Source organism: Acinonyx jubatus, chromosome C1 (genome assembly GCF_027475565.1).
Source record: "Acinonyx jubatus isolate Ajub_Pintada_27869175 chromosome C1, VMU_Ajub_asm_v1.0, whole genome shotgun sequence".
Taxonomy (NCBI): Eukaryota; Metazoa; Chordata; class Mammalia; order Carnivora; family Felidae; genus Acinonyx; species Acinonyx jubatus.
This window is the reverse complement of record NC_069381.1, coordinates 148141201-148166727: the sequence shown is the minus strand read 5'-3', so window position 1 is coordinate 148166727 and position 25527 is coordinate 148141201. Positions and strand designations below refer to the sequence as shown.

Here is a 25527-nt window from a genome sequence, read left to right as displayed (position 1 = left end):
CATGACAACTAACCATCCATCTGTATCAAACACCATCTGGCCAAGATGACTCTGGCTTCTGTGTATTTGACACTCCTTCCAATTCCAAAGACTAGCAAAACAAGTGGTCTACCAGTATCTGAAAGAGGTAAACAGGTACTTAGGTATTTGTGCCATAATGCACTTGTATTCTTTCTTAGGGTTCAAAAGCAAAGCTGAAAACAATGCTGATCAAGTATGGTATACATTTTAAATTTATTAAAAATGGTTGTCCATACATGCCTTCCTTGATTATCATAAACAAAGCAAAAAGATTATCTTTAGAACTGTCCCTTTATCCCGGGAAATTTCAATCCACCTTTAAAGCTAAGGCAGCATAGTCTCTATAATTTTGGATATACAGCTGCTCAAGTTTTCATGTGTTTTATAAATATTAAAAGAGTTCTATAAATTGTTTTTTTCCCTATTGCTGACACTGAAAATTCTCATTTTTTAAATATCTTTCAAAGCACTTATTTCCTAGATGAGGGAAAAAAAGTTCAAGTACCCTTACGTCATTGATGATACTTGCTAAGGGTCAAACATTATCTCTTTTCATCCTTAAAAACTAATCTCAATATTCTGAAAAATACCACTGTTTTCCTCCAGGTATAAGAAGAATAGGAATTTAATAAATTGAATGGATTAAAAAAAAAAGAATCTCAATGTAAAAATCTTTCAGACTGTTCCAAGATTAACAGAGAGAACAAAAGCTTTGTAGAATGCTACCACAAATGTTCTCAATACGGAAGCTCCACAGTTCTTGAAGGAAGACAATTAAATAATAACTGTCTCATTACACAGCACTTTGATCACAAACTGTTTTATCTTGAAACTCTGGTAAACTAAACATCAACTTCAAGTTAAAAAAAAAAAAGATTGTATAGGATTAGCAACTCAGAGATCCTATTTATACAGCCTATTCTTCAACCATTCTCTGCTATATTTTCTTATTATAACTAGGTTATAAACCCTGCCCTCCCCCATCCTCCTGGCATCAAGTCTTACCTAGACCTGCAATCTGACAGACCAAATTATCAATGTGAATTATCTACTACTCAGTGCTGCCACCAATTTCTCAGCATGCCAAATGGTAAACTATGACAAGCTATTTTTATTTTGCAATCTTGTGTTTTGGTTCTGATTACTTATTAGCCTTTTTGAGGTTTGGTTTCTCTCTTCCTGAAATGAAAATGGTATTTACTTGAAGGACTGAAGGAAATGACATGTATAAATTATGTGGTACATACTAAGCTCTTTGCAAATGTTAGTTCTTTCTTTTAATAATGAGCAAGGTATCTACATAATACCTGTTACCATAGCATGTAGCTCTATTACCCCTGAACATGGACAATTTGTCACCAGACTTACCACACAACTTCCCCATGCTCTAAGCCAGTTTTCTCAGTCTTTCTTCTAGTTCATTGTAACCCAGGATTCAGAAGTTTCTTTTTGAGAAAGCAGTATGGTACCTCCATTGAATCAAAAACATTCTGTCAAGCAAAAAAACTAAGAGCCCTGGTTGTTCAAAGTTTACAAAGAGAAAAAATAGTCAAAAATGATTATGGAACCATTAATGGCTGTTAAAAATTACAAAAGTGGCACATTTGTTGAGAAAATGCACAAAACAACAAAATGTCTACTATCACTACCACCACAAAACCCCACATGTACAAGGTAAAGAGTAAGTCTTTCCCTTTACTATGCCTTTCATTCCTCCTCAGAGGTAACTACTGATACTTTGGTCTATATCCTTTGGGAACTTCTGTGCACATGTATATGTATTCTACTTCTTAAAAACTGTGAACTGTTCCGCAATCAAAATTTTCAACAATACACGATCATCATATGATCATTTCACCGAATACTTACTATGCACCAAAATCAGAGACCTTTATTTCATTTTAGCTGTTAAACTGACTAATCTTCTGAGGCAGTTATTTCCTACATTTTACAGGTGAGAAAACTGAAGCACAAAGAGGTACAAAAAAACCTGGCCAAAGTTTCTTAGTAGGCAGTGGAGCTGGGATTTTAATCCAGGTTTTGTTTTGCCTGACCACCAAAGCCCAAGACCCTAAATAACCACCATGGCAGATCACGTGAGTATATTTAGCAAGGTATATTCTAGTACATTGTGCTAGTATATTCTAGCAAGGTCCTCTTTTTGCTATATAGGCTCCCCTTAAGCAATATCATTCCAAGTGGCAGGTTATACTCCAGACTCTCAAATATCTCCTTCTAACCCAGACTTCTCTGGGACTTCTAGGTCTCTCTTCTAGATCTATGTGGCCAAGTGCTGCCGGGAAAGCATTTTAAATTTTACATATTCAAAATTGACGATCTTTTCCCTCCAACATCTCCTTCTCCCTCCTACCACCCCAGCCCCTGGGAAAATCAGGTCCTTTGCATTCCTTCTTTCAGTACAGGGCACCACTATCCATCTGGAAAGCTATAACCATCCTTGACATCTACTTGTTCTATAGCCAATCCATTACCAAGTGTCAATTTTAATACTGAATATCTCTCAAATTTGTCCACTTTTTTATCTTCAATGTAGCCATCACCATTCAAGCCATCACATCCTTAATAGACTACTGCAACAGACTTACTGCTCTCCCTAAGTGTAGCAGCCAATCCATTGTCTAAACTGTAGCCATTATGTATTTTGCAAAATGCAAATATAATCATAACACCCACTGGGTTCTCTCACCCTTCCCTCATAAATGTCTTAAATGGTTTCCTACTGTTTTCAAAATAAAGAATCAAAAATCCTCAACATGGCCTCTAAAGAGCCTACATAGTTTTGCCCCTGATTCTTATTGCACTTTTCTCTTATACTTTCAATTCTTCAGGCCAATGAGTCATTGTAACACAGTTTGTTTACTTGGAAAGTACCTCAAACCTGTCCTTTCAAAAATCACTTCATAAATATTATCTTCTCTGATCTCCTAGATTAGGTCAACTCCCTAACAGATGTTCTATCAACAGTTTACTTTTCTTCCTAATACTTACCAGAGTTTGAAATTTCACATTTATTTAAAAATAATTTTTTAAATGTTTAGTTATTTTTGAGAGAGGCTCTGAGCTGTTGGCACAGACCCCGAGGCAGGGCTCGAACCCACAAACTGCAGTATTATGACCTGACTGAAGTCGGCTGCTTAGCCAACTGAGCCACCCAGGCACCACGAAAATTCACATTTATGAGATTATTTGACTAGTCTATTCTTTACTAGATGTGCCACCATTCCACGAAGCAGACAGCGTGTATGCTTATCATGGTGGACCCAGTACTTAGAACAGTTCCTGACACAATATACTGAGTAGGTGCTCACAGTATCTTTGAATGGATATCATAATTTAAACATTCCTAATTATTAACATAACTTCTTGAACTTCTACCTTAGCATGCCTGTCTAGAAGTTTTGACAGAACGTATTTCTGGAAATAAAAACCTGGAACAAAGGATACAAATATTTTAAATTTTGATAGGTAGAAAATGAGTCTATGGCAACGTACTGACGATGTACAATAGAAGAAATAAAACTTCAGTCAGAAACAGCAGAAGCACCTTTATTCTAATACCAGTAGCTTCTGTAGAAAGAAAGAAGAGTAAATTGCTCCATTTCCACTGACACTTTACAGAGATTTTGGGGAACAAAGAAAGGAAAAAAAGAAGGGTGGTAAACAATGAGGCCATTCACATCTTAAGTGAAAATAAAGGATTTTTAAATAAAGTACTACCTATAATAAAGGCACATTATGCTTTAGTAAACATAGTCTACCAGCTTTTACAGGTAACATAAGTCTGACACTTTACATTTCAGATGGGTCAAGACTAGCTCTAGAATAAAGCAATCTGACAACACAGTCTTTAATGGTTTAACATTGTTGTTGGAAAAATGTTTGGCTCTATAATTTATGACAAAAAGTGCACAGTCAAATTTAGTCTTATTTGAGGCCTTCATCATAGACTCACTGGTTAGTTAGTGAGGATCTTTACTTAGCAAACAGGATGGTTTTAAGTATTCTGTATCCTTCACCTTTCTTAGCAGTACAAAGAAAGGAAATTTTGTTTGTAAGCACCTGAACTATCTTATAATTAAGGAGATTTTTACCTTCCCACATAAGACATTGTTGATTTTTCACTTTTAACCAAGAACTGGCAAGAAAAGACAAATACATTTTTTTCCACATTTCTCTTTCAACAAAGGAGATTTATATTTTCTTTTTACATAATGCAAAGATCTTGGGAAAAGCAGGAGACCCGCTCTAGGAAGTTTTCTGAAACTTAATCATTTATGAATACTGTAATCTGATTTTTAAATGGCAATCAGTTTTAAAATTTTCAGATTTTTAAATTACTTATTACTGATACTTCTCTTGGAAAGATGGTCAAATAAGCAATAGAGGGTACTTAAGTCTTTATTAAATATATTTGGTTTCTTCCACAGAACAGTGGCAGAAATGGATCAGAAGCAACTTGGTATAAGTAATACAGCTGATTAAATATTTAAGTCCACATCATAGACTCTTGTGATATTTGAAACCTTAGCCTAGTTAGTCAAAATGTGTGGCAAAGACTGCTAGTTATTCCCCCATATACATTCTCGGTTTTTCTTTTAGTAATATAGACTTTTACCTGTGCACATGGTCATCCAGCTAGAGAATACATTTACTAGCCATATGACCATATGATTAAGTTCTGGCTAACAGGATGTGAACAGAAATGACCTGTACAAATTTTGGACCACATTATTAAAAGACAGCTGTCTGCTTTTCACTGCTTCTTTCTGTTCTCACTGGCAGGGAAATGTTAACAAGTAGAATGGCCGCTGTGATTCCAGAGGGGGAAACCGTATTTTAAGGATGGTAGAGCTGCCCCACTATCCCTGGCTACTCTGGACTGTTGCACGAGAGGACAAACTTTTATCTTATTTAAACACAGTACTTCCTGGTCTCTTGAATTAGTTACCCTGTACAGTAACTGATTCAAGGACCAAGCCAACTCTACCACTGTTCTATTTAATAGTTTCTTCTCTTATTCTGTAAGCATATTAAAAGTTGCCCATGTTAGGGGCTACTATGATTAAAATATCACTCTACTTTGGAAAAAATCAGAAGACCTTTTAGCATGGGTACATATGAATGCTTATACAGGCAACAAACAGAAGAAGCAATATCAGATTGTGAACCCTTTAAGTGAATGATCTGTTTTACTTATCTTGTAATCCCTAGCATTTATTATGTACCTGGCACATCATAAATTGTAGAATGAATGAAAGAAATACGAACAGTAAGCCTTATACTCCCCAGCTTCTTTTCGTAAGAGATGTATAAAACACAAAGTAAGGATTTATCCAAGAAAATAGGAAGCCAAATTAGATTATTCACAGTAATGGGAAGAACACTTTGAGTACCTGGAATGGGCTGTGATTTGCTAGGTTAGTAAAATAAATGTGACCTCTGGATTCAGATAAACCTAGTTTCAGTACACATTCTGCCACTTTGCATAAAAAAATTAACTTATTTCTGAGTCTCAATTTCTTCATTTGAAAATGGGCTAACAATGCTTAACTTTGCAGAGCTAGGGGGATTTACATACAAAGTTATTTGATACTTGTAAAATTTATGGTCAAATTACAGTTCTACCACCTTTATTACTCATTAGATGTGTGGTTGTGGGCAAGCTACTTCACCTCTCTGCACTTTCTTTTCCTCATCTGAAAAAATGAAAATAATACTTCCTCACCAGATTTGTACAATGATTAAATTAGATGACTGTATAAAGCACTCTGGTAAACATAGCTTTGATAAATCTTAGTGATGATGATGGTGAAGATAAAGACATTTTTGAAAAATTTTAACCTTTTTCAGATCAGCACCATTCCATTTAAAAAAATATGATTCACATGTTCTGGAAGAATATATATCACATTACTAACAATGCTTACCCTTGGAGAGTAAGGGAAAAGACAATCACTTTACGTTCTGTATATCCTGAATTACTTGCATTTTTTTCAATAAGCATGTGCTGCTTTTGTAATTTCAGCCAGTAATATTTTAAAAATCACTGACTTGCCCTTATTTGTCTTTGTTTCCTTCATTAATTTGTAATAGTTGGATGTCTTTGCTTGACCGAATACTTTTTTTTTTTGACCGAATGCTCTTAAATGGATGTAGCACACTGACTTCTTAAAGAGGAGTCTTTAAAATTTTATTATTTTTTAATGTAAGAGACAGAGAGGGAGAGAGAGCACACATGCATGAGCAGGGGAGAGGGAGAGAGAGAATCTTAAGCAGGGTCCACACTCAGCATGGAGCCTGATGTGGGGTTTGATCCCACGACTTTGCGATCATGATCTGGGCCAAACTCAAGAGTCAGATGCTCAACCAATGGAACCACCTAGGCCCTGAGAAGAGCCCTAAAGTGTACTTCTTCACAGAAACACTATGAGAAAAACTGGCTTGGAGTATGGACAACTAAGTGGTAAAAGGCTGGTGAGTTTGTATAGATGAATAGCATAGCAATAAAACATATCTAGTAAGAAAATCTAGGCCACACCAATTCTTTTCTTTTTTTGCAACAGATTTTTTAAAGTTGTGGTAAAATATATATGTACAATTTGCCATTTTAACTATTTTTCAGTGTACAGTTCTGTGACATTAAGTAACACTCACAATGTGGTGTAATCATCACCACAAACTATTTCCAGAACTTTTTCATCTTCCTCAACTGAAACTCTGTATCTTTTAAACACTAATTCCCCATTCCCTTCCCTCAGCTTCTAGGAACCACCCTACTACTTTCTATCTCTATAATCTGACTAGGTAACTCATGTAAGTAGAATCATACATAAACATGTCCTTTTGTGACTAGCTTATTTCACTTAGCATATCTTCAAGGTTAATTCATGTTATACTATGTGTCAGAATTTCCTTCTTTTTAAAGGCTGAATAAATTCCATTATATGTATATACTGCATTTTGTTTATCCATTCATCCATCCATGGACATCTGGGTTGCTTCCACCTTCTGGCTTACAAAGATTGCTATGAACATGGATGTTAGGATGTACAAATATCCCTTTGAGTCCCTGCTTTCAATTCTTTGGGGTACATAGCCAGAAGTGGAACTACTAGGTCATATGGTAATCCTATGTTTATTTTTTTGAGGAAATACTATACATTTCCCACAGTGGTTACACCATTTTACATTCCCATCAGCAATGTATAAGAATTCTAACTTCTCCACATCTTTGAAGGAAGTTGGGTATGAAGTTGTATCTCATTGTGGTTTTGATTTGCATTTCCCTAACTGCTAATGATGTTGAGGATCACTTCATGTGCTTATAGGTCATTTTATAATTTCTTTGGAGAATGTCTATTCATATCCTTGCTTACTTTTTATTCAGATTATTTTGTTATTGTTGTTGTTCAGTTGTAGGAGTTCTTTATATATTCTAGATATCAACTCCTTATCAGATATACAATTTGCAAACACCTTATTTTTTTAATGTTTATTCATTTTTTTTTTTTTTTGAGAGCAAGCGAGCAAGTGCTAGTGGGGTAGGCGCAGAGAGCGAGGGAGACACAGAATCTGAAGCAGGCTCCAGGCTCTGTGCTGTAAGCACAGAGCCTGATGCAGGGCCTGAACCCATGAACTGTGGGATCTTGACCAGAGCCAAAGTTGGATGCTTAACTGACTGAGCCATCCAAGCACGCCTGTTCTCTCACCTTCCTTGGGTTGCCTTCTCACTCTGTTGATAGTATCCTTTGATACACAAAAGTTTCAATTTTGATGAAGTTCAAGTTACCTAATTTCCTTTTGTTGCCTGATCTTTTGGGGTCATATCTAAGAAATCACTGCCAAATTCAATGTTATGAAGCTTTCCCCCTATGATTTCTTCTAAGAGTTTTATAGTATTAGCTCTTGCATTTAGTTCCTGGTTTGAGATCATTTTTGTATATGGTAAAGGTAAATCCAATCCATGAGCATGGAATTTTCCACCATATGCTGATGTCTTATTTTTCCCAGTAATGTTTTGTAAAAGTCCGTCACCTACTTGGTTAAGTTTATTCCAAAGTATATTATTTACTTTGATGATATTGCAAATGAAGCTTTCTTAATTTTTTTCACACTGTTTAATGTCAATGTATAGAAATGTTATTAATTTTTGTGTGATTTTGTATCCTACAATTTTGCTGAATTCATTAGTTCTAACAGTTTTGGTGAAATCTTTAGAGTTTTCTACATATAAGATTAAGTTGTCTGCAAACAAATACTTTTACTTCTTCCTTTCCAATTTGGATAGTTTTTCTTGTCTAATAGCTCTGGGTAGTACTGGAAACAGTACTATGTTGAACAAAAGTGGCAAAAGTGGATATCCTTGTCTTATTCCTGATCTTAAAAGCCTTCAGTCTTTTACTACGGATTATTATGTTAGTTGTGGGATTTTCATAAATGGCCTTTATTATGTTGAAATACTTCCTTCTATTCTTGGTTTATTGAGTGTTTTTATCATAAAAGGATGCTGAATTTTGTCAACTGCTTCTTCTGCATCAATTGAAATGATCATGTGGTAACCCCCCTTCATTCTGTTAAAGTGATGTACTACGCTGATTTTGTATGCTGCACCTTTCTTGCATTGCAAGAATAAATCTCACTTGGTCAAGGTGTAAAATCATTTTAATATGCTGTTGAAGTTGGTTTCCTAGTATTTTGTTGAGGATTTTTATATCAATGTTCTTAAGAAAATTTGTCTGCAGTCTTCTTGCAGTGTCTGTGTATATAGCTTTGGTATGAGGGTAATGCTGGCCTCATAGAGTGCATCAGGAAATGTTCCATCCTGTTCAATTTTTGGAAGAATATGAGAAGGACTGATGTTAATTCCTCTTTGAATGTTTGGCAGAATTCACTATGAAGCCACTGGGTACTAGGCATTCTTGGGAGCTTTTTAATTACTATTAATCACTACTATTAATCACTTCTTTCTGCTAGCTTTTGATTTAGTTTGTGCTTTCTTGTCTAGTTTCCTATGGTGTAAAGTTAGGTTATTGATTTGAGATCTCTCTTCTAAGGTAAGTATTTACAGTTAAAAACCTTCCTCTTGGCAGAGCTTTCACTGCATCCCATAAATTTTGGTATTTTGTTTTCATTTTCATTGGTCTCAAGATATTTTCTAATTTCCCCTGTGATTTCTTCTTTGACCCACTAGCTGTTTAAGACTGTGCTATTTAATTTCTACATATTTTTAGTTTCCCAGTTTTCCTTCTGTCGTTGACTTCTAGTTTCATTCTATTGTGATTAGAAAAGATGCTTTGTATGATTCCAATCTTTTAGTATTTATTGAGTCTTTTTTAATGGCCCAACATATGGGCTATCCTGGATACTGTTCCATATGAACTTGAGAAAAAATACGAATTCTACTATTGTTGAGTAGGGTATTCTGTATATGTTCCAACTGGCCTACAATGCTGTTCAAGACCTCATTTTCCTTATTAATCTTCTAATCTGGTTGTTCTATCCATTACTGAAAGTGTTGAAAATAGAGTACTAAAGTCTCTGATGGCTGCTGTAGAGCTATAATTTCTTCTTTTAATACTGTCAATGTTTGTATCATATGTTTTAGAGCTCTGATGATTAGTGCATAATTACTGTATCTTCTTGACAAATTAATAACTTTGCCATTATGAAATGCCCCTCTTTATCTTCTATAAAAATCTCTGATGTAAAGTCTGTTTTGTCTGATGTCAATACAGACACCCTTGTTCTATTTTGGTAACTACTTGCATAGAATCTTCTCTCATCCTTTCATTTTCAACCTATTATGTATGTACTTAAATCTAAAGTGAGGCTTGTAGATAACACACAGTGTTATCTGTGTAGGATAACACAGTGGGATTCCATTTCTTAATCCATTCTGCTAACCCATTTTTAAAAAAATTCATTTATTATTTAATTTACATCCAAGTTAGTTAGCATATGGTGCAACAATGATATTAGGAGTAGATTCCTTAATGCCCCTTACCCATTTAGACCATCCCCCCTCCCACATCCCCTCCAGCAACCCTGTTTGTTCTCTATATTTAAGAATCTTTTATGTTTTGTCCCCCTCCCTGTTTTTGTATTATTTTTGCTTCCCTTCCCTTATGTTCATCTGTTTTGTATCTTAAATTCCTCATATGATAAGGTCATATATTTGTCTTTCTCTGACTAATTTCACTTAGCATAATACCCTCCAGTTCCAACCATATAGTTGCAAATGGCAAGATTTCATTCTTTTTGACTGCTGCATAATACTCCATTGTGTGTGTGTGTGTGTGTGTGTGTGTGTGTGTGTACACATATACCGCATCTTCTTTATCCATTCATCCATCGATGGACATTTGGGCTCTTTCCATACTTTGGTTATTGTCGATAGCACTGCTATAAACATTGGGGTGCATGTGCCCCTTTGAAACAGCATACCTGTGTCCCTTGGATAAATACCTAGTAGTACAATTGCTGGGCTGTAGGGTAGTTCTATTTTTAATTTTTTGAGGAACCTCCATACTGTTTTCCAGAGGGGCTATACCAGTTTGCATTCCCACCAGCAGTGCAAAAGAGATCTTCTTTCTCTGCATCCTTGCCAACATCTGTTGCTGCCTGAGTTGTCAATGTTAGCCATTCTGACAGGTGTGAGGTGGTATCTCCTTATAGTTTTGATTTGTATTTCCCTGATGATGAGTGATGTTGAGCATCTCTTCATGAGTCTGTTTGCCATCTGGATGTCTTCTTTGGAGAAGTGTCTATTCATGTCTTTTGCCCATTTCTTCACTGGATTATTTGTTTTTTTGGGGTGCTGAGTTTGATAAGTTCTTTATAGATTTTGGATACTAACCCTTTATCTATGTCATTTAGCAAATATCTTGTCCCATTCTGTTGGTTGCCTTTTAGTTTTGCTGATTGTTTCCTTTGAGGTGCAGAAGCTTTTTACCCTGATTAGGTCTCAATAGTTCATTTTTGCTTTTGTTTCCCTTGCCTCTGGAGAGGTGTTGAGTAAGAAGCTGCTGCAGCTGAGGTCAAAGAGGTTTTTAACTACTTTCTCCTTGAGGAGTTTGATGGCTTCCTGTCTTACATTTAAGTCCTTCTTCCATTTTGAGGGGGTTTTTTGGTGTATGGTGCAAGAAAGTGGTCCCGGTTCATTCTTCTGCATGTTGCTGTCCGGTTTTCCCAGCACCATTTGCTGAAGAGACTGTCTTTATTCCACTGGATACTCTTTCCTGCTTTGTCAAAGATTAGTTGGCCATACCTTTATGGGTCCATTTACGTTCTCTACTCTGTTCCACTGATCTGAGTGTCTGTTCTTGTGCCAGTACCATACTGTCTTGATGATTACAGCTTTGTAATATGTCTTGAAGTCCGGGAGTGTGATGCCTCCAGCTTCAGTTTTCTTTTTCACGATGGCTTTAGCTATTCGGGGTCTTTTCTGGTTCCATACAAATTATAGGATTGTTTGTTCTAGTTCTGTGAAGAATGCTGGTGTTATTTTGATAGGGGTTGCATTGAATATGCAGATTGCTTTGGGTAGTATCAACATTTTAACAATGTTTGTTCTTCCAATCCAGGAGCATGGAATATTTTTCCATTTTTGTGCATCTTCTTCAATTTCTTTCGTAAGCTTTCTATAGTTTTCAGTGTAGAGATTTTTCACCTCTTTGGTTATGTTTATTCCTAGGTATTTTATGGTTTTTGGAAATCGATGTTTTTTGATTAGGGTGTTTTATTCATTTACACTTAAAGTAATTACCAATAGGGAAGTACTTACTTTTGCATTTTGTTATTTGTTTTCTGTATATGTTACAGCTTTTTGTTCTTCATTTGCTCCATTATTCTGTGTTTAGCTGGTTTTTTGTAGTGACACATTTTGATGTCTTCTCCTTTCCATTTGTGCATATTCTGTAGATATCTTCTTTGTGGTTACCACTGAGACTACATACAACATCCTGAAGTTATGACAGTATCTTAAGTTGATACCAAACTAACTTCAACTGCATACAACAAACCCTCCAACACTATAGCTCCACCTCCCTACTTTGTTACTGATATCACAAATTACATCTTTATATATTGTTCACCCATTAATAAAGATTTAAAGTAATTTTTATACATTTGTCTTTTAAATCCTGTAGAAAATAAAAAGGGGAGTTACAATCTAAAATTACAATAATGCTAGCTTTTATATTTGTATATTTACTTTTACAGAAAACCCATTTTCATATGGCTTCAATTTACTATGCAGCATCCTTTCATTTCAACTTGAAGGCATTTCAATTCTTTAGCATTTCTTCTACGTCAGGTCTAGTGGTCAGGTCTTCTAGGTCAGGTAGTTTTACCAGATATACAGAATTCTTGTTAACAGGTTTTCTACTTACAGCACTTTATTTTTTTTTTTAATTTTTTTTTAACGTTTATTTATTATTGAGAGACAGAGAGAGACAGAGCATGAGCAGGTGAAAGGCAGAGACAGGAGGAGACACAGAATCCAAAGCAGGCTCCAGGCTCTAAGCCGTCAGCACAGAGCCTGATGCAGGGCTCGAACTCACAAACTGTGAGATCATGACCTGAGCCGAAGTCGGATGCTCAACCAACTGAGCCACCCAGGCGCCCCTTACAGCACTTTAAATATGTCATCCCATTGCCTTCTAGCCTGTAAGACTTCTGCTGAGAAATCCACTGACAGTCTTATTTGGACTCCCTTGAATATAATGAGTTAGTTCCTTTTCTCTTGCTGCTTTCTAGATTGTTTTTGTTGACAGTTGGTTATAATGGAGTTTGACATGGGACTCTCTGAATTTATCCTACATAGAATTTGTTGAGCTTCTTGGATATGTGTATCTATGTTGTTCCCCAAATTTGGGAAGTCATCATTTAATATTTCTTTAAATCACCTATTTCTTTTTTTCTATTTTTAAAAAATAATTTGTCTCTCTTCACCTTCTTCTATAATGTGTATATTGCCCCACTTGATAGTGTCCCCTAAGTCTCTTAGGCTCTGCTCACTTTTCTTACTTTTTTCTTTTTGCTCTTCAGACTCCATTATTTCAAATGGCCTGTCTTGGAGTTCACTGATTTTTTTTTTTTAACATTTATTTATTTTTTAGAGACAGAGTGAGACAGAGCACGAGTGGGGGAGGGGCAGAGAGACGGGGAGAGAGACAATCCCAAGCAGTTTCCAAACTGTCAGCAAAGAGCCTGATGCAGGGCCTGAGCTCACGAACCATGAGATCATGACCTGAGCTGAAGTCAGACATTTAACAACTGAGTCACACAGGCATCCCTCCTTTGTTTATTTTGTATGCTCTCTGAGCATATTTATGACAGTGTTTTAAAGTCCTTGTCTAGTAAGTCTGATGCATGTTTATCAGCAACTGTTTCTGGAAATTTATTTTATTCTTTGAAAGGGCCACATTTCCCTGTTTCTTCATAGACCTTGTAATTTATTGAAAACTGGGGCATGTGAATAAACTCATCCAGTCTCTAAAGCCTGGTGTGGAAGATCTTCACTAATTAGCAGGCCCTTAATGAGAAAGAATGAAATCTGGCCATTTGTAGCAATGTGGATGGAACTGGAGAGTATTATGCTAAGCGAAATAAATCAGGCAGAGAAAGACAGATACCATATGTTTTCATTCATATGTGGATCCTGTGAAACTTAACAGAAGACTGTGGGGGAGGGAGGGGGGGAATAAGTTACAGAGAGGGAAGGAGGCAAACCATAAGAGACTCTTAAATACTGAGAACAAACTGAGGGCTGATGGGGGTTGGGGGAGAGGGGACAGTGGGTGATGGGCATTGAGGAGGGCACCTGTTGGGATGAGCACTGGGTGTTATATGGAAACCAATTTGACAGTAAATTATATTTAGTAATAATAATAAAGAAGAAGTCAGAGGAAAAGAAAAGAAAACTAACAAAAACTAATTAGCAGGCCCCTTAGCCTTGAGACTGGCTCAGGGTAAAGCCTTAAGGTCTTCCTCGGTATTTGCCGAGTGTGTATCCTGTTTGGGCCAGTGGGTGTAGGTTTCTGTTTGTTTCTGATTTTCCCTGGCTGGCTGGAAGTATCTTAGCTTCTCAAAAGGTCTTACCCCAGCTTCTTAGGATCTTAGATGTTCTATTATAGTCTTCTTCCTTCAATCTCTTGCACTCAGCTGTCCATTGCAGTCCCCCTGCAGTTTCCACAGGCTAAACTGCCCGCCACTGCCTTCCATGACTTTTAGCCTGAGACCCAAACTTATGCTACCATTCCCAACTCTGAGCTCCAAGTCAGATGAGACAGAACACACTCCCTTGGATAGTCCACAGACAGGTCAGGATGTTTCAAACAAGTTTCACTCTTCTCCTTCCTTCCTGAGGGAGGGAACCAGGAATTGGGCTATTTCCTCCCAAATGCACCATACCACACTGGGCAGGTAGTGGGTCAAGGGCAAGTAGAAATGCCATGAAATTTCCTACAGTTTTGAATATGGCTGTTCCTTGACTAGGCGTTTGCTTGGTTGCTGATAATCACTGATTTCCAGAACTCCTATAAAATTATTTCAATCAATCTGTAGTTGTTTATTTGACGTTTTCATGGAAGAACAAGGCCTGGAACTTCCTAGTTTGCCATCTTGCTGATGTCACTCAATAGACCAATTCTTCAAGCACAGTGTTAGGAAGGGTGCTAGGCTTACTGACAGCACATCCCTTGCAGCCCTTCTGACATCAGGATGCCAGGCAACTTCTGCAAGGCTGTCCTCTTGCTTCTCTTCTCTCACCCGATTCTCTTCCCCATTTTTAGCTCCTTCTCCTATTGCTCCAAATATCTCTCTGAAGATGATTTCCAAATTTGTGTTTTCAACTGATGCTTTACTTCAAAGATGCACACTTCAATTGCCTGCTGATCATCTTCGCCTAATCTTCTAACACTTGAACTCAAAATATCCAGATCAAATCAAGTAATAATTTCCTTTACCAAAATCAGCATTCAGAACCTTTGCTCTTATCTTCATACTATAATTTTGAGAACTTGTATGTATCATCTTATTACTAAAGATTCTAAATGAGGAATATTTAGCTGGTTTTACTTCAAAGTTCAATTTCACTTCTGGGAGTAGTTAGATGAGAACAAATTAGTGATTTACACTTGGTATGTTTGAGTCTGTAATTCAAAAAACAATAAATATTCCATAAAATAAAATCCCAAGAAATGTCAAGAGGAAGTATACAGGTCTTCCCACAAAAATATTTTAGAAAATTGTTAACTTAAAAAAGCATAACAAATGAGATCGAAGCATAAAACCTAATGTCAGAACTATTTCGTTATACTATAGGGAAGTGTAATGGCTAAAAACAATTGAATTTCAAAAAGACTGTATCTCACTTAATTATTTATTTTTTTTGAAGTTTATTTATTTATTTATTTTGAGCAGAGAGAGACAGAGTGTGAGCAGGGGAGGGGTAGAGAGACAGAGAGGGAGACACAGAATCTGAAGCAGGCTCCAGGCTCTGGGCTGTCAGCACAGAGCCCGATGTGGGGCTCAAACTCATGAACTTGAAAGATCATGACCTGAGTCAAAGTTGGACACTTAACCGACTGAGTAACCTAGGCACACCTCACTTTAAAATGGGAATTATTATGTTGTCTCTGGAGGATACAAATACCTCTGCAGTCCCCTCATATGAAGCTGTCTAATGTCCTTTCAAACCACAGGGGTTGGGCAATGAAATAGGAAGCTGGAGAACAAGAAGATAAACACTATCTCGCCTCATCATTGCCACTTTTGAGCCATATTCCTTTAAACTTAAGCAAAAGGCCATCCACAAGGCATGCAATTAATACCAGTCTCTCCTCAAAACTATTTATCTTACAACATACTAGTCATTCTCTCACATTCAAGAATTTCAGCTCTTCCTCTCACACAGTCTTTCTAAATGCTCCTAATCTTGTCACCACTTTAAGGAGAAGTGCTCTAATCTGAGTTTCTTAAAATTTCTCAATCCCACTCCGGCTACCCACTTTCATGACTCATTATGAAAACAGAAAATCCTAAACATCAATTCAAACTCATTGCGAACAGTCAATTCTTTCACTTCTCACATTCTTTTACTCCTTCTGGATCTGTTCTTTCACTTCATGGAAACTTCGGACATAAACCCTCTTTTTTTGTTTTAGTCTATTAGACTGCTAGATTAACTTCTTCTTGATGTTAGTTTGTATCTCAAAGCACACAATTTCAATTGCTTTTGTACCCACTTTCTGGCCACCACTATCCACATTCTTCTACTCTTAACTCTGCAATCTCCTAATCCTGGATTTGGCCATCTGCTCATTCCACTTCTATACGAAGAAAGCTGCTGAAAAAAATGACCAACAAACATGGATTGATACCACCAAAAATTCATGGTAAATGTTGGATGCAACATATTTCTTCTCCCATTTTTTAATTGAAGCTATTTCAATTCTTTACTACCACTCTCAGAATATCCTAAAATCACTTCACTCAGATGACCTCACCATGTATTTCACAGAAAAAAATAGACTCTTACATTATAACCCTATTTTTCTTTTATTGAATAAATTTGACATGTAACATTGTGTAAGTTTGAGGTGTACAGTGTGTTACTTTGATACATTTATATATTGTAATATGACTGCCCCTGTAGCAGTATTTACACATTATATAATTATAGTATGATATTATTTTCTATATTCATTATACTGTGCATTAGATCTCTTTGGCTTATTCACTAATCATTACCTCATTACAAGTTTAAACCCTTAAACACCATCAATATTATGCCCACCTCCTAATCCCTGGTAACCACCATTTTACTGTTTTCAATAGGTTTGACTTTTTTAGATTCCACATATAAGCGATACATGATAACCCTGCTAACTTCCTGCCACCACCAACTCCTATCTGCAAACTTATCTTCGTGTGAACCTGTTTTTTTTTTTTTTCTCATCCCTTCCAGTTCTGAGGAATAGGTGTTTCTCCTGTTTCATAGTCAATTCTTTAGTTTTAAATCTCCAATGACCAACTGGTTGGTCTTATTTCCATCCTCTCACCCTCTTATCCTTCAAATACTCCTTTGCTCTATACACTCTAACTTGGAAATGCTATTTTATACAACGCTATAATAAAATTTGTTATTCTATAATCTATAACTATAATCTCTTCTTCACAATTCTACCTAGGCTTCTAAATCCATATTTGTAACCATCCATTATACAATTTCACCTGCATGTCCCACAGGTAACTAAATTCGATAGCTAAAACCTAATTACACATCTTATTTCCCCATCTGTAAATCTGCATCTTCTCTACTGTTCCTTTCAGTCATCAGTACCACCATCAATCCAGTCTTCTATTCCAGATACTTAGTTATCATCTAGAATCTGTGTTATCACACTCAGAAGTGGCCTGCATTCAGGTGCCACCTACTTTCCATTCTGTTTTCTAAATAAACATTAGACTGCTTCCCTAATTCATCCCTAATGCTTAAGTCTGCATGCTGACTGCTTAAAATGATTCATTTTTTCTTTTTTACATTGAAGTATAATATATGCACAGTTGACCCCTGAACAGCACAGGTCCACTTATATGTGGATTTTTCCCCCCAATAAATACAGTACAGTACTATATATAAATGTATTTTCTCTTCCTTATAATTTTCTTAATAACATTTTTTCTCTAGCTCACTTTATTGAAAGAATACAGTATATAATACATATAACATACAAAATATGTGTTAATCGATTGTTTTATGTTATTGGTAAGGTTTCCAGTCAACAGTAGACTAACAGTAGTTATGTTTTTGGAGAATCAAAAGTTACATGCAGATTTCTGACAGCGCGGGGGGGGGGGGGGGCGGGGCAGGCGGGGATGGTGGTCAGCACCCCTAACCCCCTGAGTTATTCAAGGTCAACTGTATATATATAAAACATATGCATATTAATGGATACTTATATATAATCATACCATTTATATATGTATGCCTTTACATACACATAATACATGAAACATATATGCATATATGTATATATTAAAGTTGATAAAGTGCCTTGATGATTACCACTTATTTTTATATTCCTAGCTCTTAGAACACTGTTTATCATCAATATGTTTGTTGAGCTGAATTCTACATTGTCCTCTATCCTATATCCTAATATCAGGAAGCCTTTTCTGAAGCATGTATATTAATCCTTCAGTACATTTTGATTAAGAATGTAGTATGAACTACTTAGTCCTATTCCTCATGATAGGCCCCTAATCTACCTCCACAGCTTCTTTTCCTGTACTGCTCTATTGTTCTTGTTGGAGCCACAGAATCACCTTATTGTATGTGGAACGTACCATATATTCCCTTCCTTTTGTGTTTTTATTACATACACTGCTCCCCCTGCTTGTAGGACTCTTGTTCCTTAATTTACCCAACTCCTAATCTTAGCCTAAGTGAGGGGTCTGAGAGTTGGTTTATTACCTGATCCTCCCAGACTGACTGAGGTGCCTCTTCTCTTTGCTCCTATGTTATCCTCCACAGATTTCCACTTTAGCACTTAGCATCCTATGATAAGAACTATTACTCTTCCTTTTTAGCTTCTAATTGGAAAGTTCCTTAAAGGTATAAACTATGTTTTGTTTCAGCATTCTCAGAACCTCATCAAGGGCCTAGTATATGGCAGGCATACAATAATATTTTAAAATAGATCAGGATATTTTGAGTTTAGTACATAAGAATATATAGTATACATGTTTTCTTTTATTCTTGAGTACTTGACAAATATTAAAAAAAAAATTCCCTATACCCTCCTTGAAATAATTGCTGACGTGAACAAAGGCTTCTTCCATGACAGTTAAAAGGTTAAATTACAAGAGTTTCTTACCATTACAAGAGTAAATATAAGAGTTGCTTACCATTGGCTAGTGCAGGCAGAGGAGCAGTTAGAGAAATTTCTGTCTCTGCCTTAACCTAAGAATATGTCAATACTGCTCTTCCCTAATTCTGTGTTTCCTAACTTTCCTAGAACAAGTATAGGATTGTTGAAATTTCTTAATGAACCTAATAGGAAAATAAGAAGAATAAAAGTTGGGAATTTTGGTTTTGTTTTTCTTTTTCCTGTTTTGTTTTTTAAAAAGTGATTATGCCTTATACCTGAACTAGAAAGGAAAAATCCAAATTCTAAACTTCAATAATTTTAGAAAACTCCCTGTCATTGTTATGTGTCTGTTTCTCCTCTGCGCACCCCAAGGAAGAACTTAGTCCATAAGTCTGCCTATACAAATGGAAGTATTCTTTTATAAACCAACAGGAGAATCACAAATGATTTCTGAGGAATGCAGGGAAATATGTAAAACAGCTAGTTTTATAGATGTTTAAAGTAGGATGAAGAGAATTGTGTAGTTCCTAAAGTTATGGAAGAAACTAAGAACTGCATGGCTAGCATATTTCTTAGACTTCAGAATTTCAAGGCTAATATATTTTTTTCTTAAATGAGGGAACCAATGTAAGATCTCCCACGTTCTTTTTTTTTTTTTCAACGTTTATTTATTTTTGGGACAGAGAGAGACAGAGCATGAACGAGGGAGGGGCAGAGAGAGAGGGAGACACAGAATCGGAAACAGGCTCCAGGCTCTGAGCCATCAGCCCAGAGCCTGACGCGGGGCTCGAACTCCCGGACTGCGAGATCGTGACCTGGCTGAAGTGGGACGCTTAACCGACTGCGCCACCCAGGCGCCCCTAGATCTCCCACTTTCAACTGCCTGTTGAAACTAATGAAGGTTAGCCCTTGTCTGGCATCTGGGAGCCTAACTTTGGGAACATTTCCTAAGTGATAAAGTTGACTGCTATGACAGCTTACTTAGACTATACCAAGAGACTATGAGATTTATGATGAAGACCTACTTTCCTTCTGAGTCTGAAATTTTGGTTGACATAGGGTATCTATGGGACTAGTTCTTTTTTTTTTTTTGTCTTTACCTTTATTATTTTTTTAATATGAAATTTATTGTCAAATTGGTTTCCATCCAACACCCAGTGCTCATCTCAACAGATGCCCTCCTCAATGCCCATCACCCACTTTCCCCTCCCTCGCACCCCCCATCAACCCTCAGTTTGTTCTCAGTTTTTAAGAGTCTCTTATGTTTTGGCTTCCTCCCACTCTAACTTTTTTTTGTCCCTTCCCCTCCCCCACGGTCTTCTGTTAAAGTTCTCAGGATCCGCATAAGAGTGAAAACATATGGTATCTTTCTCTGTATGACTTCTTTCACTTAGCATCACACTCTCCAGTTCCATCCACGTTGCTACAAAAGGCCATATTTCATTCTTTGTCATTGCCAAGTAGTATTCCATTGTGTATGTAAACCACAATTTCTTTATCCATTCATCAGTTGATGGACATTCAGCTCTTTCCATAATTTGGCTATTGTTGAGAGTGCTGCTATAAACATTGGGGTACAAGTGCCCCTATGCATCAGTACTCCTGTATCCCTTGGGTAAATTCCTAGCAGTGCTATTGCTGGGTCATAGGGTAGATCTATTTATAATTTTTTGAGGAACCTCCACACTGTTTTCCAGAGTGGCTGCACCAGTTTGCATTCCCACCAACAGTGCAAGAGGGTTCTCGTTTCTCCACATCCTCTCCAGCATCTATAGTCTCCTGATTTGTTCATTTTAGCCACTCTGACTAGCATGAGGTGGTATCTCAGTGTGGTTTTGATTTGTATTTCCCTGATGAGGAGTGACATGGAGCATCTTTTCATGTGCCTCTTGACCATCTGGATGTCTTCTTTAGAGAAGTGTCTATTCATGTTTTCTGCCCATTTCTTCACTGGATTATTTGTTTTTCAGGTGGGCAGTTTGGTGAGCTCTTTATAGATTTTGAATACTAGCCCTTTGTGCGATATGTCATTTGCAAATATCTTTTCCCATTCTGTTGGTTGCCTTTTAGTTTTGTTGATTGTTTCCTTTGCAGTGCAGAAGCTTTTTATCTTCATGAGGTCCCAATAGTTCATTTTTGCTTTTAATTACTTTGCCTTTGTAGATGTTCTATGGGACTAGTTCTTAATAAAAACCCTTAACTCTTGCGTCTCAAATGGAGTTCCCTATGTAGAAGCACTGCACATGTGTGACTAAATTTTTGACTGGAGGCAGGGTGCACTCTGTGTGACTCCTCACAGGTGGGAAAGAGCATAGGAGGCCTGCATGTGGATCCTTCTAGAATCTGCCTGATGGTTTTTTTATATTAATGATCTGGCTGTGTATCTTTATCATGACACTGTAATAAATCTTGGCTGTGAGCATTACTGTATGCTAAGTAGTCCTGTGAGTCCCTTTAGAAACACAGAATGTATATATGCTATTGGGGACCCCCAAGACACTACTAAATAGTGATATTAAATAAATAAACAAAAACTCTATCATTATCATCTCACAAAAGTGGGGGGCGGATTTTTTTGTTGTTTTTGGTTTGTTTTTTTTTTAGATAGAAAAAGAGAAGAGAACCCACAAGCAGGGGGGAGTGGCAGAGGGAAAGAGAGAGAATCTTAAGGAGGCTCCATCCTCAGCATGGAGCCCAATGCAGGGCTTGATCTTCTGGGAAGGGATCATGACCTGAGCTGAAGTCAAGAGATGGATGCTCAACCGACTGAACCATCCAGGTGCCCCACAAAAGTGTGTGTTAATACAATTCTGCCCTATACTCTGATAGTGTGGAAACATGGAAACATCATATGAGAATAAAGGACAGACTTTTGAATTGGATAAATTTAGCATTACAAGAAGTTCATTACATTCTTATTTTTCTCATTTTGCTACAGATCAGTGAAGACCTAATTATGGGCCAATAGCAGACATGTGCCTAGGAACTACTAAGGTAAATTTATCCTCCAACTTACCCTCTTTTGCAACTGAAAATTAAAAATTATTCATGGAAGATAATACTCTTTGTGAACTCTTCCCTCTGGTCACAATGTTTTTTTTTAAAAAAACAATAACAATCTTAAATTCCATCCATTAATATAAATCTCCGTGTTTTAGTTATAGTTCTTCAAGAAAGTTTCAAACAGTACAATATTTTTTAGTTGCAAAAGACTCTCAAATTCCATTTACCAGAAGAAATAACTTTCAAAACCAAAACCATATACCTTTTGCTGTAGCTCTTTTACTGCAGAATCTCTATCCATACATGCCTGTCGAAAGGCTTCATAAGCTTTATTGAGTTGCTCGCCAATATTTTTATCCATTCCTTTCTGTTCTGTAGCATCACTATAAAGGATGGAGTAAATGACAGGTCTGGAAAATAAAACAATTTAGATAGCTATGAAGTTACACAAATCTCATTTTTAAGACACATCTTAAAAACAGTTCCATACAGTTTATCATGAACATTATAGCACCAAGTACTATAAAGGTTTATAAAGGCATATGGGTCCCATCTAAAATCCTGATTAGAAATGTTAAGAAACCTTAACTTCTACAATTTTTAATATTCTTTACTAATGTTCAAGGAGCAAGTGGGGTTCCCATTCACAAAGATGCTACTTTGAAAACAGTAATCTATAAATGCAACCTTAAAATGGAGAAATATAAAAGGCCATTTGTTATTAATACTTTATCATAGAAATGCACAACAGGATTAACAACGTGGGAAGGGATTTCTTTTTACTAAACGGACAGTTATTCCCACTTACAAGGTGAATTCTTGCTACCCTGAAATTAGAGCAAAGTTAAATAGATAATAAATGTTTGTGGATGGAGTTCACACTGCTGTTATCGCAGAGCAATTAAAATGTGTGAAAATGCTCTTATTTTAGCACAAAATCTAGGGAGAGTTGCTGTTGGATTGTACATTAAAAAAGAAAAAATCACATCCCTTCAGTCCTACCCACACTCTCTATTAGTTTTCCAAACTCCCTGCTGTTTTTGAACTACAGGTGATCTACTGAGTGGAGGTAATTTGGCTTTATCATCTCAATTTGCATAACATCTCTAACCACATTCCTTGGCTCTGAGCAGAGGACCATATAATGCTTCTGATTCCTCCTGTCCAGCTGTAAAAAACAACACCACAGGACTTTTCTCTTAATCCTCTGAAAGCCAGAGAATAGATAAAATTCTCTATCAGTCCTAGGGGGCTTGAGGGTATTAAATTATTTCACTTCTTAATGATTGGAAATCCTTAATCTTACACTTTAAGCTTTCATAACATCTTTCATTTTATTTTGGGTACATAATGCTTTAAAAAAAATTTTTTTTTCAGTATTTTACATTAAAACACAATCACATAGGGGAGCCTGGGTGGCTCAGTCAGTTAAGATTCCGACTCTTGATTTCGGCTCAGTTCATGATCTCATGGTTTGGGGGATCAAATCTTGTTTCGAGCTTGGTGCTGACAGTGTGGAGCCTGCTTGGGATTCTCTCTCTTCCTCTCTCTCTGCAACCCACCCCCCTGCTCATGCCTGCCCGCTCTTTCTCTCTCAATAAATAAACATAAAAAAATTAAATTAAAAATACAATTTATATAACATAAAATCCACCACATTAAAGCATACACTTCTGTGGCTTTTTGTTGTACAATCATCACCATTACCTAATTCCAGAACATTTTTTTACAATGTTTATTTTTGAGAGAGAGAGAAAGCGTGCAAGCGGGGAAGGGGCAGAGAGAGGGGGACAGAGGATCTGAAGCAGGCTTCACGCTGACAGCAGTGAGTATGATGCAGGGCTCGAACTCACGAACCACAAGATCACGACCAGAGCCGAAGTCAGACACTCGACGACCTGAGCCACTCAGGAGCCCCTAGTTGCAGAATATTTTTATCACTACACAAAGAAGGTAATGTTAGCAGTTAATCCCAACTCCCCCCTCCCATCAATCCCCTAGCAATCACTAATCTTTCTGACTCTATGGATTTGCCTATTTTGGACATTTCATATAAATGGAAACATGCAATATATGGCTTTTGTGTCTGGCTTTTTTCACATGGCATACAATTTCTGAGGTTTACCCATGTTGTAGCACGTAATAGTACTTCACTGCTTTTGATGTCTAATATTCCGTTGTATGAATTTACCACATTTGTTTATATGTTCCTCGGTTAATGGACATTTGAGTTTTTTCCATTTCTTGATTATCCTGAAGGAAGTTACTATTTGTGAATGCATACTTGTGTGAATATATGTTTTCAATTCTCTTGGTTACATACCTAGGAGCAGAATTGCTAGGTTAGATGATAATCCTCTTTAACTTTTTAAGGAGCTGCCAAAGCTGTTTCTACAGAATGTGTACAAATTTCTATTTCTACTAGTAATATATAAGAGCCCTAATTTCTCTACATCTTCACCAACGTTCATTGTTCATTTTTTAAATGGACACCCATCCTAGTGGGTGTGAAGTGGTACCTCAACAATTTTGATTTGCATTTCCCTGATGATGTTGAACATCTTTCCAGTGCATACCGGTCATTTGTGTATCTTCTTTAGAGAAATGCCTATCTATCAAATCCTTTGTCCACTTTTTAATTTGGTTATTTGTCTTCATATTGTTGAGAGCGTGCAAGTGGGGGGAAGGGGATGAGGGAGAAGGGAGAGAATCTCCAGCAGGCTCCACACTCAGCACGGAGCCCAACATAGGGCTTGATCCCATGACCCCAGGTCCAAGACCCAAGCCGAAATCAAGAGTCAGATGCTCAAAATGACTGTCACCCAGGTGGCCCTTCACATTGCTGAGTTGTAAGAGTTCTTTATATATTCTGGAAACTAGAGATTTATCAGATATATGTAATTTACAAATTGTTCTCCCATTCTGTAGATTGTCTTTCTACTCCTTGATTTTAATTTTGATGATGTCTGATTTATCTATTTTTCATTTTGTTGCTTGCTTTTTTTCATGTCATATCTAAAAAACTGTTGCCTAATACAAGGCCATGCAGATTTTCATCTATGTTTCCCTACAAGAATTTTATACTTTTAGCCTTATATTTGGATCTTTGATCCACACAGAGTTTATCTGTATATGGCATGAGGTAGGGGTCCAAACTCTTTCTTTGGCATGTGGCTATCCAGCTGCCCCGCCTTTTCCTAATGAATGGCCTTGGCATTCTTATCAAAATTAGTTGACCGTAAATCACAATGCTTTTTTAAATACCTAGGTAATATTTCAATCCTATCAGATGGTCTTTTCATTTTAAGATACTAAATACACTAAGTCATTTTCAGGTTTAATAAAAACAATTTTGAGGGTTTTGTTATGGGAATCAGAATGTTACTGTTTTCTGAATAAATAAAAGAATGGTAATTTTTTTTGGCATTCCACTCAGGAAGTTTGTTTCTACTGCCACCTCTGATAGATATAAAGGACAAAATACCGTTAGGATAACTAACACTGCCAGGATCTCTGACATGCCATAGACACTACAGAAAAATAAATAATATTAACACACAAAGTATCACTTTGAGTACTTTGGACACCATATCATTCAAAGAAGGAT

General features: G+C 36.7%; 1 protein-coding gene across 9 annotated transcripts in view; it reads right to left on the bottom strand.

The window, feature by feature from the left end:
* The window catches only part of TANK (TRAF family member associated NFKB activator), a 93319-nt gene that overhangs the window by 36300 nt on the left and 31492 nt on the right, over positions 1-25527 (bottom strand). For 7 of the 9 annotated variants that reach the window (XM_015082836.3, XM_015082829.3, XM_015082823.3 and 4 more), the window contains exon 2: positions 22183-22330. In XM_015082836.3, coding sequence (XP_014938322.1) covers positions 22183-22281 — 99 coding nt within the window. In that variant the 5' untranslated portion in view covers positions 22282-22330. Of the gene's footprint in view, positions 1-13; positions 119-1389; positions 1537-22182; positions 22331-25527 lie in introns of those variants that run through there. The other 2 variants (XM_053215155.1, XM_053215156.1) reach the window with 2 other exon arrangements.